Source organism: Exophiala dermatitidis, assembly GCF_000230625.1.
Source record: "Exophiala dermatitidis NIH/UT8656 unplaced genomic scaffold supercont1.3, whole genome shotgun sequence".
NCBI lineage: Eukaryota > Fungi > Ascomycota > Eurotiomycetes > Chaetothyriales > Herpotrichiellaceae > Exophiala > Exophiala dermatitidis.
Window position 1 is genome coordinate 2,707,366 of NW_008751648.1, and position 15,487 is coordinate 2,722,852.

The 15,487-nt window shown below is 52.4% G+C and overlaps 4 protein-coding genes across 4 annotated transcripts; 3 read left to right on the top strand and 1 right to left on the bottom strand.

The window, feature by feature from the left end:
* Positions 1 to 33: 33 nt before the first annotated feature.
* On the top strand, positions 34 to 6,577 carry HMPREF1120_03972 (uncharacterized protein). The gene is made up of 2 exons (XM_009158069.1): positions 34 to 4,372; positions 4,422 to 6,577. The coding sequence occupies exons 1-2, from the start codon at positions 4,258 to 4,260 to the stop codon at positions 6,068 to 6,070; spliced, it is 1,764 nt and encodes a 587-aa protein (XP_009156317.1). The 5' UTR covers positions 34 to 4,257; the 3' UTR covers positions 6,071 to 6,577.
* Positions 6,578 to 6,777: 200 nt separating this feature from the next.
* On the top strand, positions 6,778 to 8,257 carry HMPREF1120_03973 (DNA repair protein rhp51). Its single transcript, XM_009158070.1, has 4 exons — positions 6,778 to 6,995; positions 7,052 to 7,131; positions 7,182 to 7,249; positions 7,306 to 8,257. Exons 1-4 carry the CDS (start codon positions 6,903 to 6,905, stop codon positions 8,112 to 8,114), a joined length of 1,050 nt encoding a protein of 349 aa, XP_009156318.1. The 5' UTR covers positions 6,778 to 6,902; the 3' UTR covers positions 8,115 to 8,257.
* A 929-nt stretch (positions 8,258 to 9,186) lies between these two features.
* HMPREF1120_03974 (uncharacterized protein) lies at positions 9,187 to 12,828 on the top strand. The gene is made up of 4 exons (XM_009158071.1): positions 9,187 to 9,684; positions 9,740 to 10,261; positions 10,318 to 11,901; positions 11,990 to 12,828. Exons 1-4 carry the CDS (start codon positions 9,678 to 9,680, stop codon positions 12,073 to 12,075), a joined length of 2,199 nt encoding a protein of 732 aa, XP_009156319.1. The 5' UTR covers positions 9,187 to 9,677; the 3' UTR covers positions 12,076 to 12,828.
* On the bottom strand, positions 12,114 to 15,459 carry HMPREF1120_03975 (cytochrome P450 monooxygenase). The gene is made up of 3 exons (XM_009158072.1): positions 14,522 to 15,459; positions 13,690 to 14,350; positions 12,114 to 13,530 (listed from the first exon to the last, which is right to left on the bottom strand). The coding sequence occupies exons 1-3, from the start codon at positions 14,832 to 14,834 to the stop codon at positions 12,864 to 12,866; spliced, it is 1,641 nt and encodes a 546-aa protein (XP_009156320.1). The 5' UTR covers positions 14,835 to 15,459; the 3' UTR covers positions 12,114 to 12,863.
* Between the last annotated feature and the right edge of the window lie 28 nt (positions 15,460 to 15,487).

Below are 15,487 nucleotides of genomic sequence, written 5' to 3' on the forward strand. Positions count from 1 at the left end.
ACTGCAACACTGCAACTTGAACTGGGACCTGATCACGGCGCCAAAGCCGGCCAGCGAGCTTCCCACAATACTTCTCAGCCGCCGTAGACCACCGATGTTGACGCAACAATTGAGAGCTAGCAGGACATCCCTTCTGTCATTTGCTCCTCTGACATGCTTAGTTGGGTGGCGGTCCAATAAGTCGAAGACGATCAATGATGGGGATCTACAAACTACGTGGAGATCATTGCTCCAGCGATCGGGGAGGGTCTACTTCTTCTCTTTGAGGACATACACAACAAGCAGATCTTGCACCTTTAGTTTGAGGGACACCCTAGGGACCCTCTCGCCAACTTCCTTATAGGGCCAAGGCATCAAGTATGACCAAGTCCCGCTTGCGAGCTATCATTCAATGGGCAAAGAGCCACTGAGAGTAATAGCGGTCAAAGAGTGTGGCATGTACTCATCCACAGGCGACCTAATCCACTTCAAGTTGATGCGGCATGCAATCTCTGATTCTGTGCCCCAGCTGGGGTAACGAGATCTCATTCCTCAGTCCAACCACGCTGCACGTGGCGTTGAGACTCTGCAAGACTAGGGATGCGCCGCTCCACGACTGGACAGTACTCACGACCATCTGGCATGGCATGGTTGCCTTGCAGACTCCCACGCCCCCTCTCAAGTGCGTTGTCGCTGTCCCCTTCTGTCCGAAGCTGTTGCATGTTCAAAATGAGGAGCTCGAATGTGAGGGGGTAATTCATGCCTTGAGACGCGCGCCACAGCCCTGCAAGAGAACGAACGAATCAGTCCTAGAGGATCAAGTTCATAATCTGCTCAATGCACGGGCAGGGCAGCGTCGGCATCTCTCGCACACTGGCAGACTTGGCTTGAATCCTGAGAGAACTGATCCTTGTAAAGGACTTGCAGGCCGACATTTTCTCGAGACGACAATGAACACTATCCTTGCCATGTCTTTTACGTCAATGAAGCCCAAGCGGCCTGCAAGGGACATGGAACTACGGCCGCCCCGTCGTCACTACGGATAGCAGGACGTCTGCTATTGGGCTGATCGGGCAGCAATTTTTGGCGGTGAAACACTACAGCTGTGCGCACCCCCTGCTCGCCCTGGCAATCCAAGATAGTGTTCAGTTCGACTTTGCACCATCATCTCTCGGATGAACGCTACATCACACATTTCAGCCGAGCTCTGGGGGGTGAACGAACCCATGTCGAGCGAGCATATCCCACTTCATGATTGGCCCCATAGCCGACAGAGGGTCTGCAGTCTTTCTTCAGCATTTGTTCAGAGCTGATCGACATATTTTGCGCAGGCTTTTGCTGCAAGCATACAGCATGGGACATCCATCTTCCGTAATCTGCGTTGAGGTCGATGTCAGGGCGCAAATCCCTTCTCCCCGGGAATGACTGGATCCAGTAAAGCATTAATTCGCAACATAGCGTTGGCGTCGCCCCAACCGGGAACACCAAATCCCTAGAGGGCGGCGACCACGCGGTCGTCTTCAAGCGGCAGCGCCGCGATTATCTCTGGTAAGTACCAGCAGCAGTTGCTTTCAATGGTAATGGCACCCTTATGTCGAGCTTCCCGAGGGAATGCTGGTTGATCACTAAAGAGACTTTTCCTTATAATGTGATGGAATGGATATTTGAGCATCCCACTGCGTAAAGCGCTGCAGCAGCATGATAAACAACATTAGCCGCGCCCTCATTTCGCTACACAACCGTACGTCCCACTCGATGCAATGTTTTCCGGATATCTTGCCTCGCTTCATTGGACTCGACCTTAACCGCATACGTTGTGCAAGTGGTGGGCATTTGGCCAACCCCCGGGCAAGCAGGCAGGACTGGCCTCTCTTGCATGATGTGCTGAAGTTATGACGGCTCATGATTTGGCACTAAGAGGAGGAGGTGTTGTGCATGTTCGAGTTCATGGTGTATCGGTAGCGCTTGGGCGCCCACGTCACGATCCGATTGATGGGCTGCCGCATGCATATCCAAGTTCAGCGCCACGCCACCGCTTTCTTCCTCCGGCCGTACCAGCTACCCGTTTCATCCTGACGGGCTGAGGGAACCAAGTCACCGTGTGACGGGCCTTGGTCTTTGTGGGCTGGGAAAGAGCAAAGACGACGTTGAAGGAGAGTTACGGGGCGCCCACGATCAGTTGCTGGAAATGACATGGTCCACCAACCGTGCGCCAAAATAACCTTCGAGGGACGGCCCCCGACCCACGACGGATAAATGTCCATCAAGTCACACCCACCAAAGAAGTGCGTCATCAGGTGAGACGGGAAGTCCGAAGACTAGGCTTGTCAAAATGCTCTGATTCTGTTGTCCCCTTGTCAATGTGGAAGACCGCTGAGTTGCGCGGACCTGGGCATCCACCCGGGGATGCCATTCCCCGTCGAACGGCGCGAATAAAGTGTGAACTATCCTCGCATGGAGGCTACTTTCCGGTCCACAGTGGGCTACATGCCAGGGCCCTGGAAATCGTACTTCGGCGTCGCCTCCTTCTCCTCTTACCCATACTCCTGCGTATGTCTACACCCAGTAATCTCAAAAGGAGTGGCGGCTTGGGCTGTTCACCCTTTGACCCACAGGACTCGATTCACACCCGGGGCGTGCTTGTCCTTTTCCCTCCCACGACTAAAATTTTGGTGTGGCTGGGCCGTCTAGGCAGCTAACTATCGACCCCCTGCCTCGTCGCCTGTCACGGTGTTAGTGTCAGAATCATTGCGAGGTTTCGGATGCCAATGGTCGTCTCCGCAAAAGTGCTTCCCGAATCTCGCTATGATCCAGCATGCGGTACATTGAGTCGATGGAAACTAACTCTATGGTTGACCTCAAGTCCGGACTGAATAATGGGTCAGGAATTTGGGGGTACCATCCCCAGTACTGAGAGGCTTCTCTCAAAAGCAAATATCAGGAAGGATTTGCATCTGTTGGCTCGGCACGCAACCCGATCATCGCTGGCCCTTCGAACCCTGGTACCCTCCATTCCATTCTGCGTCCACCTCGAAAGCCAGCAAATCCTGCTCCCACACCATCTGGTCACCCTTTTCACCACGCAAGCCGCAGTAGTGCACGATCTCAAGCAGAACAGCTCGCTTGTGCCCTGCCATCTTGCCCATCTCTTCCATCCCTCCAGTATCTGCCCCTCGGCGCCTGCTGACAAGCTCTATTCCTCCTTATGCCTGCCACCACCGTTGCAGCCATCTGTAGGCTGGGGCTCAACTGCTCACTGCTCAGCTGACCTACGACCATGCCGCATACTCCGTCAGTCACGTTGTCCTACTGGCTGATGCCCCTGACCGACTTAGAAATCGTGCCGGTCCGCCAGTTCGTCACCCATTGTCTCTCGACGCATTCACCTAGCGGCATGGTCTGGGAAATTGAAGAGGTGTCCTTGTACCCTGGTCGACGAGGATTTAGTGATCGAGGCTGATGGTTGCTATCGAGTCGGCAAAGAGGCATGGTGACACAGCGCAGGCTCATGCACCGTCTCATCCGCCCAGCGCTCTCAATCGCTCGCCTTGCAGAGCACTAGCTTACCGCGCACGATGAGATATGGAGATCAGTGCCCGCCTTGGCCGTCTCTGCCTATCCTTGACTGGGATGTCCCCCTTTCACGCTCAGAGATGACACATCACGCACCTCTCTTAAACCGGCATCCGTTAGGCACACAATTATAGCAAGCCACATGAGTCTTGCAGCAGAGGCGCGAAGAACAGCGCAATCAACAACCACAAGGACTCCACAGAAAACAATGTTTCGTGCACAGAAGGCAACCAATTTCTCTCCCTCCAATCGAGAGCTACCGCCGTCACCTTTTCTCTGGCGATCCGGCATACCTCGTTTGCTAGCAACTTTTCTATCCTGGGTTTCTGGGTGAATGTTCTATCCACCCCTGGTCTTGATATCGTCGGTCCATTCTTAAATGCCGGTTATCATGTTTCGTTTGGGCCAGTCGTCCAGTCAGCAGCCTTCTAAGGTCTGATTGGTTTGCACATCACGGTGCCCGAACGACACGATTGACATGATATATACATAGGTGTACTCTGCCAGAATCAACAAGTACTTTTCTTCAATGATCATCTTTGGAATCCTTCAAAGTCACTTCCAGAACTGACTCTAGTGACAGCTGCAGTCGTTGCATCAAACGTCCCATATCGTGGCTGACTGTGCTTTACGAGAAGAGTGGTTTGACAGCTCAACGTTCAGCAGTGACATTCCCCAAAGGGATATATAATCAGCTTTTTCATCATGCTATTGCTCCATCGTCATGCACACACGTCCTGTCCTCATTTCAGCCACGAAGATCTCAGCTTGCCTCTTGAACTCGATCCAACCGTGTCTCACAAGGTCCGCCACCTCTCCGGTAACTCTCCTATTCAAGTCTTGCGGACTCTAGCTGATCCGCAGAGAAGACCACAACATACAATTAGCCGAGACGATGTCCATATTATCAAGCGGACCAGTTACACCGTCACCGGCTGGCAGGGCAACGGCTCCCTTGAGGGGTCTCGAAACTGGTGAGAATGATGTGGATCAAATGCAAAACGACGAACGTAGACGCGATGTGTCTGCAGATGTTGCAGAGGCCATTGCATCTGAGCTTGAGACAAGGACCATTTCGCATCTCAGTCTATTGCACAGCCCCGCGGCCCGGCACACCATCCACTTGTCAAGTATTGAGCAATGCATGCCGCGATCGTATATCCGGATGTGTTTAGCATATCGGGTCCCAGATGCAACAAGGCTTCCCCAAATTTTGACATGTCTGGACGCTTTTGTGAGAAAGTTAATCGACGCGAAACCCTACCTCAGTGGCTTCGTAGTTGCAGTCACAGGTGCTAACAGTCCAGTGGGCGCCGTGCAAATCGAATTTACAGATGACGATTTTCTGCACTATCCCTGTGTCACTGTACGGCGCCTAACGCGCGAAGAAGTTCCATATACTTATGACGAACTCAACCAGAATGGCCTGCCTCCCAGTGCGATCAGGCCTGATCTTGTCTCGGCTCTTGGTGAGGCTGCCGATCAAGACCGGGCCCCAGTGTTTCGAGTCCAGGCGAATGTGTTGGAAGGCGGCCTCGTTGTCTCGCTCTATCTCCATCACTGCATTTCTGACGGCACAGGTATGGGCTTGCTGATGACAGGGAGTGTGCTGAACGATGATTTCGCCTTCGACCGCCACCTAGACGCCAGGGGGCACGATATTCCCAGGCTGTCTCTGAGACTGGAGGCCTTTGCTCATCACAAGAGCGTGCTTAGACAACACCTGTCCTACAGCTTCGCCAATCAGATCAATGATCGTCAGTTGAAATGCAAAACCACCAACAGCGCGCCGCAAGCGAACAACGTGGCAAAACCACCGGGTCGCGGATGCGTGGTCGCCTTTCCTCTGAGTCGGCTGGCCACACTGAAAGCGATGGTGGAGAAGTATGCGGACGGCCACTTCATCACGCCGAACGACGTGCTTCAAGCACTCATCTGGCAGTGCATGACGAAAGCCAGAATCGCATCGCTGCGCGAAACAACCGTTACAACCTCGAAATTGCTCATACCGATCAACATTCGCAACAGGCTGAAGAGACCCCTGCCCGAGTCATACTTTGGCGCAGCCATAGACTTTGCTTCGGTCCAGCTACCGTTGTCTCATCTTGCCGACACCAGCCTGCAGATGATGGCTCGCACAGCCATGGAGATCCGGAAGAGTATCAACAAGGTGGATGAACCTTATATCCGACAGGCAATCTCGCTGGCAAGATTCCCTGATCCACAGATGGACACTCGAGATCTGCAGGCTAGCAATATGGACAGAGTCAATGGAGCCGACATGTACATCACGAGCTGGGAGAAGCTGAGATGCTATGAGGCTACTCTGGAGATGGGTCTTGGACCACCCGACTGGGTCCGCAAGCCGTGGTCCAAAGACCCCGGCTCATGCATCATTCTTCCATACGACAAGCGGAAGGACTATCTCGAAGTCGTCATTCAAATGACCGAAGAGGATATGGCGCGGCTGTTGGATGATTCGACCTTCATGGAGTATGTGGCCCGGGTCATAGATTAAACGGCAAATAACAAAGCATGTGTTTGGTTATGTCAGCGAGTTATGGAGAAATCGAGCTTGGAGCACTGCGGACTTTCTTGTGGGTTTGGAAGGGCAACGGAGTGATATCTGCGTCTGGAGGGCATACATCTGGACATGGTCGGCTGACGGCAGATGCTGGCAAGGCAGAGCGAAAAGCAAGGTGCTCCAGGTACAGCATATGACTGGAGGGACATTGGGGAGGGTCTGGGCTGAATTGGAGCTGGTGTATCACTGCGATTTGGCCGCGGTTCATTGGCTAGAATGACAATGAAACGGAACGTTTCAGGGCGCCTGCATGATGGCAGTAATGGTGCCAAATAACTCCCTCGTAGCTTGAAGGGAAAACGCTCCACAGCAGGTATTTGGATATCAGAAGACTCATAGAGAGACTCTCAGATTTGATGCCAATCACCTCACGCGGTGCTGCAAAACGGTTGGTCAAAGCAGACTAGACATGTCCATTGATTACTGATCTTTTCAAACAGACTTGAGGTCTTGAAGATGGTACTACTATGGGATGTCAGGTTCGAAGATTCTCCTCGAATACTACTAGTATCGCGTCAAGGATGAGTTACGCGAAACGCGTCGAGGTAATCACATGATATCGCGACTGAACTAGAACGAATGTGGAAACACGTCATTTGTGGACGCGTCTCGAGTAGGTGATGAGACGCGTTCATTGCCACCATCGCCCTCTTCACAACTTCTCCTGCTTCATTGATTTCTGTGTATCGAACACTGTAACTGCAGGCAACCTTGCAATTGTGCTGTTCCAAGTCCCCGGGACGATACTCGACTCTTCGCATCCAATATGACCCAGACCGAAAGTGCCGACACGGCGCAAGATGACTATGAGGAGATGCCGGGTGGCCCTGGTGCCCCAATCCCGGTATCGCAGCTTGTAGTAAGTACTCAGACCCACGATCTTGGTTCAAGAATCTTGGTAATAACCTCTCTCAGGGTGTCGCGGGTCTTACAGACAGAGACATCAAGCTAGTTGTCGAGGGTGGCTTTCACACAGTGGAATCGATCGCTTATACGTGAGTACGACCAGGAGTTTTGCTAGCAGAACCTACTGACAGTCACCCAGACCGCGGCGACAACTGGAGCAGATCAAAGGCATTTCCGAAGCAAAAGCTAGTAAACTCTTGAACGAAGGTAAGTTCGCGCATGCTGCAAGTACTTTTCCTTTCCTCAGTCTGACTGGGGCACAGCAATGAAACTGGTGCCTATGGGCTTCACCACGGCTACAGAAATGCACGCGCGGCGAAGCGACCTTATTTCCATCACGACGGGCTCGAAGAACCTTGACCGACTTCTTGGAGGGGGCGTCGAAACCGGTTCCATCACTGAGATCTTTGGAGAGTTTCGAACGGGGAAAAGTCAGATATGTCACACAATGGCCGTTACATGCCAGCTGCCTTTCGATATGGGCGGTGGAGAGGGCAAGTGCCTCTATATCGATACTGAGGGCACGTTTCGACCTGTCCGGTTGCTATCGGTAGCAAACCGCTATGGATTGGAAGGAGAGGAAGTGCTGGATAACGTTGCTTACGCTCGAGCTTATAACTCGGAGCATCAACTCCAACTGCTCCAACAGGCCTCCCAGATGATGTGTGAGACGCGGTTTTCCCTGCTTATTGTCGACTCTGCAACCTCGCTGTATCGCACAGACTACAATGGAAGAGGGGAGCTGTCATCGAGGCAGTCGCACATGGCCAAGTTCCTGCGAACGCTGCAGAGGTTGGCGGACGAGTTTGGAATCGCCGTCGTCATCACCAATCAGGTCGTCGCACAGGTGGACGGCGGTCCAAGTGCCATGTTTAATCCTGACCCGAAGAAACCGATTGGCGGTAACATCATCGCCCATGCAAGTACGACTCGGCTGAGTTTGAAAAAGGGTCGGGGTGAGACTCGAATATGCAAAATCTATGACAGTCCGTGCTTGCCTGAGAGCGACACCTTGTTCGCCATCTACGAACATGGCATTGGCGATCCTCAGCCCAAGGATGACAAGGAATGATTTATGGATGCTTTGATGGACTGTGGCACATAGCGTGGGCGTATGGGTATTGCTGTTGTTTGTTTAGCTACCATGTTAACTATCCTACAAAGTGGAGATTTCTCCATTTATATGCATTTGAAAATATTGCATGCCTACCCCTACGTGACCAGCGGTCAGCCTTGATTGTTCGAAGCAGCTGAGTGTGACAGAGTCATTTCACAGGGCGGTTGGGGACAGTCAAATACCCCATGGTCTGAGTCCGAGTAGTGTACCTAGGAAGCAACGACTCTGTCAAGAATACCGTACGTCGGTGTGGTCCTGATGATTCTTTCCAGGACTTAATGCGGCTGCGCATACGAAGAACCTACCTTATGTAAATGCCAGGTTATACCTGGGTACACCTTAGGTAGAGAGAGGTTGGAAGACAACTGGAAGTCCAGGTGCAGGGGACGAGAAGGCCAATCTTGGCACACTAGCCTAATGTAGAATTCTTGGCTTATGATTTAAGCAAGCATAATTTACCCACAGATTCGCATCGGTCGGATGGTGTAGTTGGTCATCACGTCTCCTTAACACGGAGAAGGTCCTGGGTTCAAGTCCCAGTCTGATCATTTTTTGCCTATTTCCCTGAATGGTTGCAGAAGTAAATATCACATGGCTGGGGCTATTTAAGGTCCAGTATCTACATTTTTGTGTCAAAACAAAGCCTCTCTTTTCTTTTTTGCTTGGTAAGGGATTCAAAAAGAGAGCTACAAACTTCAGAATCTGTGCAATCGTACTTGGAGTTCGCAAAGCTCGAGAGCATTCCGGAGACGCGGCACACGTTGTGCTCAAGTTGTGGCTGATAGCCTTTGAGCAGACCCAGTTCTGGTGGCTGTAGCGAATAAAGCACGGCTGATTTGGCTGCTGACATCCGAAAACAGGGATCTTTAAAATCAACTTACTACTAGTAGTACCGGGTCATTGCAAGCAGGTCGATCATAGGGCATATGATCCTACTGTAATTGGTCCCTTGAAAGCGACGGGACTGCCTTCATCGTCCATCACTCAGCTATTTTTAAGATTTGACTTGTAAGAACATAGCTAAACAGCCAGCTAAGGAGCGTCCAAGACGCCTAAACTTGACTAAAGACGTGGCCTGCAAGCCCATTGATTGTATATCTCCATTGCGCCCATGCGCCATGCTGCTCATACTACTTGGCGAGCATCATCAATGCTAGTAGTACATTAATCGCGGTCGCTGGTGAGGCTTGCAGTGTAATAGTCGGTGGTTCATTCATTCAGCCTTGCAAGGGGGTCAGCTGTTGCAGTGGCCTGTTCATTAACTGCCAGCTTCTTCATTCCCTGTATCTTGTCCCTCCTCCTTTGTACTACTTGAATTGTTAACAGTCATCTTACGCCCTGTCCAGGACATAGTCCTCCGCTTGCATCGCTTTGTTTACTTTCCTGCGCCCTAGGGTCATCGGCAGGGCGAGCTACAGTCTAGCCTCAAACGCGATCCCACGATCCAATCACAACCACTGTCGCGATCTTGTTCACTTGGGGCAATACTGAGAAGCGGACAGGAAACAACAGGGCCAGATGGAAGGTATGTGGCGTGCGCAGACTGACTGGTGATATCTCACAACTGACGCAAACTGCAGGGCAGTTTGACGGTAGCGCCCAGTCCACGGAGCGTCAACATGCGTCCCAGGATGGGTATGGAACCGGACCCAATGTCACCAACTCGAGCCCTCACTTCGACGTCCTCTGCGGTCCCCTGATCAATTACCAGCGCATGAGCGAAGAAGGAAGTCAATCATTTTGGCACGGTACGGTTCTGCTCGTCACGAAACCCGGCGATCGAGTTCCTACCCTTGATCTGAAGTCTCTGGGCGCATGGGACGGGAGGACCCCAGCGGAGAGTTCGCAGACACAAACAATTGAAGGCCTCAAGCTATATTCGGATCCAGACAAGACCTTTTGGCGGTTCAGTCTTCGCGTGCCGCTGGCGAGGGTAGAGACAAAATGGCAATACACGATACCTTATATGAACTTCCTTTCAGATGTCAGCCTCAGCCAGCCATCGAGAGAATTCGTGGTACCTGCTTCCACAGAGTCCATGCGCATCATGTTTCATTCGTGTAATGGATTTTCGGTCGGAACGGACCTGGATATTTGGACAGGTTCGTTTTTAAGAGTCGTCGCAGTCTCATGCAAGAAATATTGACTTGATGCCCAGGCCCCGTGTTATGGAACGACGTGATGCGAACTCATCAGCAACGTCCTTTCCATGTGATGATTGGCGGAGGCGATCAGATTTACAACGACGAGATCCGAGTAAGCGGCCCGTTGCAGGAGTGGACATCCATCACCAGCCCGATAAAGAGAAGAGAGTATCCGTTTGGCAACAAACTCCGGGACGAGTGCGACAAGTGGTATTACGAGAACTACCGTCGCTGGTATAGCACGGAACCCTTCGCCAGTGCCAACGGACAAATTCCCCAGATCAACATCTGGGACGACCACGATATCATCGACGGTTTCGGCTCCTACACAGACCATTTCATGCGCTGTCCGGTATTCCGAGGCATTGGAGGCGTCGCATTCAAATACTATTGTTTGTTTCAACATCATACCGCTCCGCCCGTATCGACCTTCACCACTGATGCCCCGACGACCATGGAGGCTGGAGCCGGTGGAACCGCCGGCGCTGACCCGCGTCAGCTTGAAAACACCTATGTCTACAGGAGAACGGCGGATGATCCAAGCTGGATCGTCGGCAAGCGACCGGGCCCCTACGTGGAAGAGAGATCGAGGAGTCTGTACATGCGCCTAGGCCGACGGATCGCATTCTGCGGCATCGATGCGCGCACCGAACGAACGCGAAAACAAATCAATTACCCTGAGACGTACGACATAATTTTCGAAAGACTGCACAACGAGTTCACGGCCGCTCGGGGCGAAATCAAACACCTCATTTTGCTTCTGGGTGTCCCCATCGCATATCCGCGTCTTGCATGGCTGGAAAACATTCTGACATCTCCCATCATCGCGCCGATTCGATTGCTCAACCGCCGGTTTGGGTTTGCAGGAGGCTTCTTCAACAGTTTCGACGGTGGTGTCGATTTACTCGACGACCTGGACGATCACTACACGGCCCGCCACCACAAGGCCGAGCGGAGGGAACTTGTGGTGCGTCTGCAGAGATTGGCCGCCGAGTTTTCAGTCAGAGTGACCATCCTGGGCGGCGACGTGCATTTGGCCGCCCTGGGCCGCTTCTACTCTTCCCCAGCTAATAACATGGATGCCCTTCAAGACCCTCGCTATATGGCCAACGTCATCTCCTCCGCCATCACGAACAAACCTCCTCCAAAGGCCGTCGCGAACCTACTAGCCAGGCGTAACAAGATCCACCATCTCCGAGACGGAAATACCGATGAGACTCTGTTGAATATGTTCGACAAACAACCCGGCGGTCAGCTCAAGGGTGCCGAATGGAACCATTGCACGATGCCCAGTCGGAATTATGCCTGTATCACTGAGATCCCAGACGATGGCGAGACAACAACGAACGGTGCAGCAGTCAATGGTGATGTCAATGTGACGGTCAACACGACAGGCAAGGAGGGCAAATCCCGACCACGCAGTAACGTCAACGGCCGTGACCCATTACACATTGGCGAGGAGAACGCAGGCACCCAACATCCCGCAGCCAGCGGAATCAGCAATGAGGGTCCTGTCCCGGGTGGCTTGAATGTCGCTATCAAAGTCGAAATCGACAATCATGACAATTCGGGAAAGACGGAGGGTTATGGCATGAGTAGTAAGTTTGAACTGCCCTGCCTTGCACTGTAGAAATCGCATACTAGTAGCACTCGTGACATGACTAACTCTTTTGTGTCTTGTTGCAGTTCCGAAACTCACTCTTCCGCCCAAGACGAGCGTTCCGGTCGAGGCTCCTGCAGGCAAGCCAGGCCCAGCTGGTCACCATGTGTGATGTGACCCTGGGACAAGAGACCTGTCATTGCAGGTGTTGTTTTTCAGGGACTTTTGTCTGCGTCTATTACCTCAGCTTTATTGTAATACCAATACCCATACCCGATATTGAAGAGGTGCCCATTCGGAGCCGTATTATTTTTCGCCCTTTTTCGTTCAATGGTCTGTGGTGCAATGCAGCGCATCAATTCTCTGGACTCCGTTGTGTTTGGTATGCGTTTGGAGGTCCCAGTCTGCAAAAGGTGCAAGTGGCCAGTTCCGCATTAGAAGCGAGTATTTCGGGTTTCTTTCGAGCTTGTCAGAATTCCCTCGGCTTTGCGATCAGGTTGGATTGCAGTGAGCTGAGCTGAGTTGTTGCATTATGGCACGGTAGTATGTAAAACTGTTCCCGTCGCCCATTTCTACAGCCTATCGGGACTCAAGCTACTATCTAGGTACTTTTTGCTGCCCTAACCACCCCATGGTCGCTATTACTACCATGTGCATTGAATCTGGACTTCCCCAAGCCCGCGTGTGACATACTGTAGGTACTCTTTCACGCGCCATGCCATACAGGCGACCCAAGGCTATATAGCCAGATGCTTGCGATACTGATAATAAATAGCATTGTATATAGCAGGTGCAGTATCAAAATGCTGTCCCGTACTGAAGTCCCAAGATACACCTCCCCCGGCTCCTCCAAGCGGTGACGGGAGTGTTTATGGGGGTGTGAATGTAGGTGTACTCCCAATCTTCTTGCACCCTTCCTCTTTGTCCATCCTCGAAGAATGACGGTTCACGGTTCACAACTCATCTCTTTTCAGCCTCCCTCCCTTTCCTCGGCCTCAGAACCACATTAAACTTCCTATCCGGCTTCAAGATTGTAAACTCCTTGGTACCCAGTTGGAGCGCTGGATCCTCAAGGGCAATGTCGTATCTCAACAGCAACGCGGCCATCATCATAGTGATGAACTGGGTAGCCACATTGCGACCAATGCACTGTCGACTGCCGTGGCCGAAACCCAGAAATGCGGTTTTCATGGTTGAGAGATCGGCGTCGCGGTGGTCAAGCCCGCTAGCGATACTAGTAGCGCTGGCACTGGCAAGCCATCGCTCGGGATCCCAAACGTCAGGGTCTCGATAGACAGTGGGGTTGCGCCCAATGATTGCCGCGGGGACGCCGACGTCGACGTTGGGAGGCACATAGATGCCGCAGATGACGGCGCCGGTTTTGGGAGGCGTCAAACGCGGCATGGCGTACCCGATGGGCGGGTGCATGCGCAGACATTCGATCTCGGCGGCTTCCAGAAGGGCCAGTTTGTTCAACTTCGAAAATGGGAGATTTGCTGTTGTCGATGATTCGGGTGGGAACATTGATTCGAGAGATTCGATGATGCGAGACTTAATCGTGGGGTTCTTGCATAGGTAGTATGTGAGCCAGGTAAGAGTTACGCTGCCTGTGCTGGCGCCGGCGACCCTGGGAGAGAAAGAAAAAAGTAAGTCGGGAGGTACTACGGTAGGAGTGTAGCAAGCAGATTGTTGGTAGAGGAGAGGTGGAAAGTGGGTTTTGAAACATTGAAGCTGAAGATGGTGGCATGCACAAGTTGTATGCACGCCGCAAACACAACACACTTACATCAATGAAGATGCTTCGGCTCTCAACTCGGCAAAATCCATACGATGGCCCGTCTCGGGGTCCTGGGCTTCGATGAAGCGTTGCATGATATCCTGGCGTGGTTTGTTTCCCGTAGTCGGCAGCACCTGTGACTGTGCTTGACGACGGTCATCTTGAAACCGTTTCTCCAATGCCATTCGCGCATACTCCAGGTACTCAACGCGGGCCTTCCAAAGTTTCTGGATATATGGCAAGGGAACCCAGCTGAGAACTTTGACGCTGTACTTGCCGAACGGAAGAATGCCACTGAGATTGCCATAGCGCTGGGACAGCTCCACCAGTGTCGAATAGCGGGCGGGCTTGCCTGCATCTAATGTTCCAAACGGTCTGCCGAAGGCTAGTTCGCCCATTAGATCCATGGTGAACAGCTCGAACCAGAAGTAAATGTCGAATGGCTCTCCGGTGGCGGCAAAGTCGTCCATCTTTCGAAGGAATTTGTCTAGTGTTTGGTCCACGATGGGCTCGAACAGATATAGCGATTGCATGCTGAAGCCATGGGCCACCATGCGCCGTTTTATGGCGTGACGTTTCTTCGAGCGTGTCGAGAACAATGACTCGCCCGTCGTTGAGAATGCGTCGTACCAGCTGGATTTGCCGAATTCCTCCGCACCTTTTCCATGGCCTGGAGGGATGGTCCGTCAGTTTCTCAGCTAGAGGAGCCTTGACAGGAAACAACGCATGTAGAGAACGCTGATGACAAAGAGGTGCCCTCTTCTTCGGCTCATATTTTTAATGTTTGATTGACATGTGCCTAATATAATTGTCCTGCTCGTCTGTCCTATTCATCACATACCGTAAATGGCCTTTACCGCATCAGGGTGGTTAAAGGATACTGAATTCGGTCCAGTCCGGATTGCCACTGCGCCCGCATATTGGTTGAACAGGTCTCTTACCCAGTCGGTGCGGCGTTGGTTCTTAAGTGCATTCGCCTCAGGCACCGCAGAGATGCGGGTGATCCATGGCCCAGGGATCTTGCTCAGAGGAGAAAAGAACAATCGGTAGACCAAGACGGACAAGTAGTAGATGACGATGCTAACGAGGAGGAACAACGACCATGTCAACACCGGCCGAGAGAGAGAAACGGAGACTGAGCTGAAGGTAGCCATTTTGCGGCCGTATACGTGACTCGAATTGAATTTATCTCGGCTGGTCACCAAGTCATAGGAGTCCGAGATCGCTCCTCGAGTCTTTCCAGGGTCTCTCGAAACGCAACTCGAGTGGCAGTTTATATCTAGGTAATTGTAACAGACAACCTCGGACGCGCAGGGTGCAAGCTGCAGCTTGAAGACATATACCGTCGGCCCAATGACAGGCTCGCTGATCGGACTTATCTTTTCACCTCAATCCCATCTCCTTATGTTCTTCGGGTGCCGATCGGCGCCGGTGTCGAACACCTCGCAATATCCTGTGGATTGTGGGAGGCAGCCAGAGGGATGGCCGGCACTCGCGTGCGTCAAGTTCACGCAGGTCTCGGGCTCCGAGCCCCACGATGGCTTAGGGATCTTGCAGGGGGTTGCTCAGACCCGCGGGGAAGAAGAGGCAGAAGCATGCAGATGGCACATCGCCTACCGTGGTTCCATCGGTGTACGCTCCCTGGACGGACCGGTGTCTGGTCTGCCGAGGGCGAAGCCCGTCAGCATGTGCATCTGGCGGAATAACGATCGTGACTTGAACAGTCCAAGAATGAAAAGATGGCCATAATTGCCAGTCCTTCAGGAGGGCGAAAGGAAGCATTGAGCCCGGTCAGAATCGCAGTCCA

Excerpts from the sequence above, each read along its gene's own strand:
- HMPREF1120_03972 (XM_009158069.1), top strand. The coding sequence starts at position 4,258 with ATGCTATTGCTCCATCGTCATGCACACACGTCCTGTCCTCATTTCAGC. Across the intron at positions 4,373-4,421 it reads CAAGGTCCGCCACCTCTCCG|ACCACAACATACAATTAGCC; the intron begins GTAACTCTCCTA and ends TCCGCAGAGAAG.
- HMPREF1120_03973 (XM_009158070.1), top strand. The coding sequence starts at position 6,903 with ATGACCCAGACCGAAAGTGCCGACACGGCGCAAGATGACTATGAGGAG. Across the intron at positions 6,996-7,051 it reads TCCCGGTATCGCAGCTTGTA|GGTGTCGCGGGTCTTACAGA; the intron begins GTAAGTACTCAG and ends AACCTCTCTCAG. Across the intron at positions 7,250-7,305 it reads TAGTAAACTCTTGAACGAAG|CAATGAAACTGGTGCCTATG; the intron begins GTAAGTTCGCGC and ends ACTGGGGCACAG.
- HMPREF1120_03974 (XM_009158071.1), top strand. Across the intron at positions 10,262-10,317 it reads GGACCTGGATATTTGGACAG|GCCCCGTGTTATGGAACGAC; the intron begins GTTCGTTTTTAA and ends CTTGATGCCCAG. Across the intron at positions 11,902-11,989 it reads GGAGGGTTATGGCATGAGTA|TTCCGAAACTCACTCTTCCG; the intron begins GTAAGTTTGAAC and ends GTCTTGTTGCAG.
- HMPREF1120_03975 (XM_009158072.1), bottom strand. The coding sequence starts at position 14,834 with ATGGCTACCTTCAGCTCAGTCTCCGTTTCTCTCTCTCGGCCGGTGTTG. Across the intron at positions 14,351-14,521 it reads TGCGGTAAAGGCCATTTACG|GCCATGGAAAAGGTGCGGAG; the intron begins GTATGTGATGAA and ends CCATCCCTCCAG. Across the intron at positions 13,531-13,689 it reads GCCGAAGCATCTTCATTGAT|GGTCGCCGGCGCCAGCACAG; the intron begins GTAAGTGTGTTG and ends TTTCTCTCCCAG.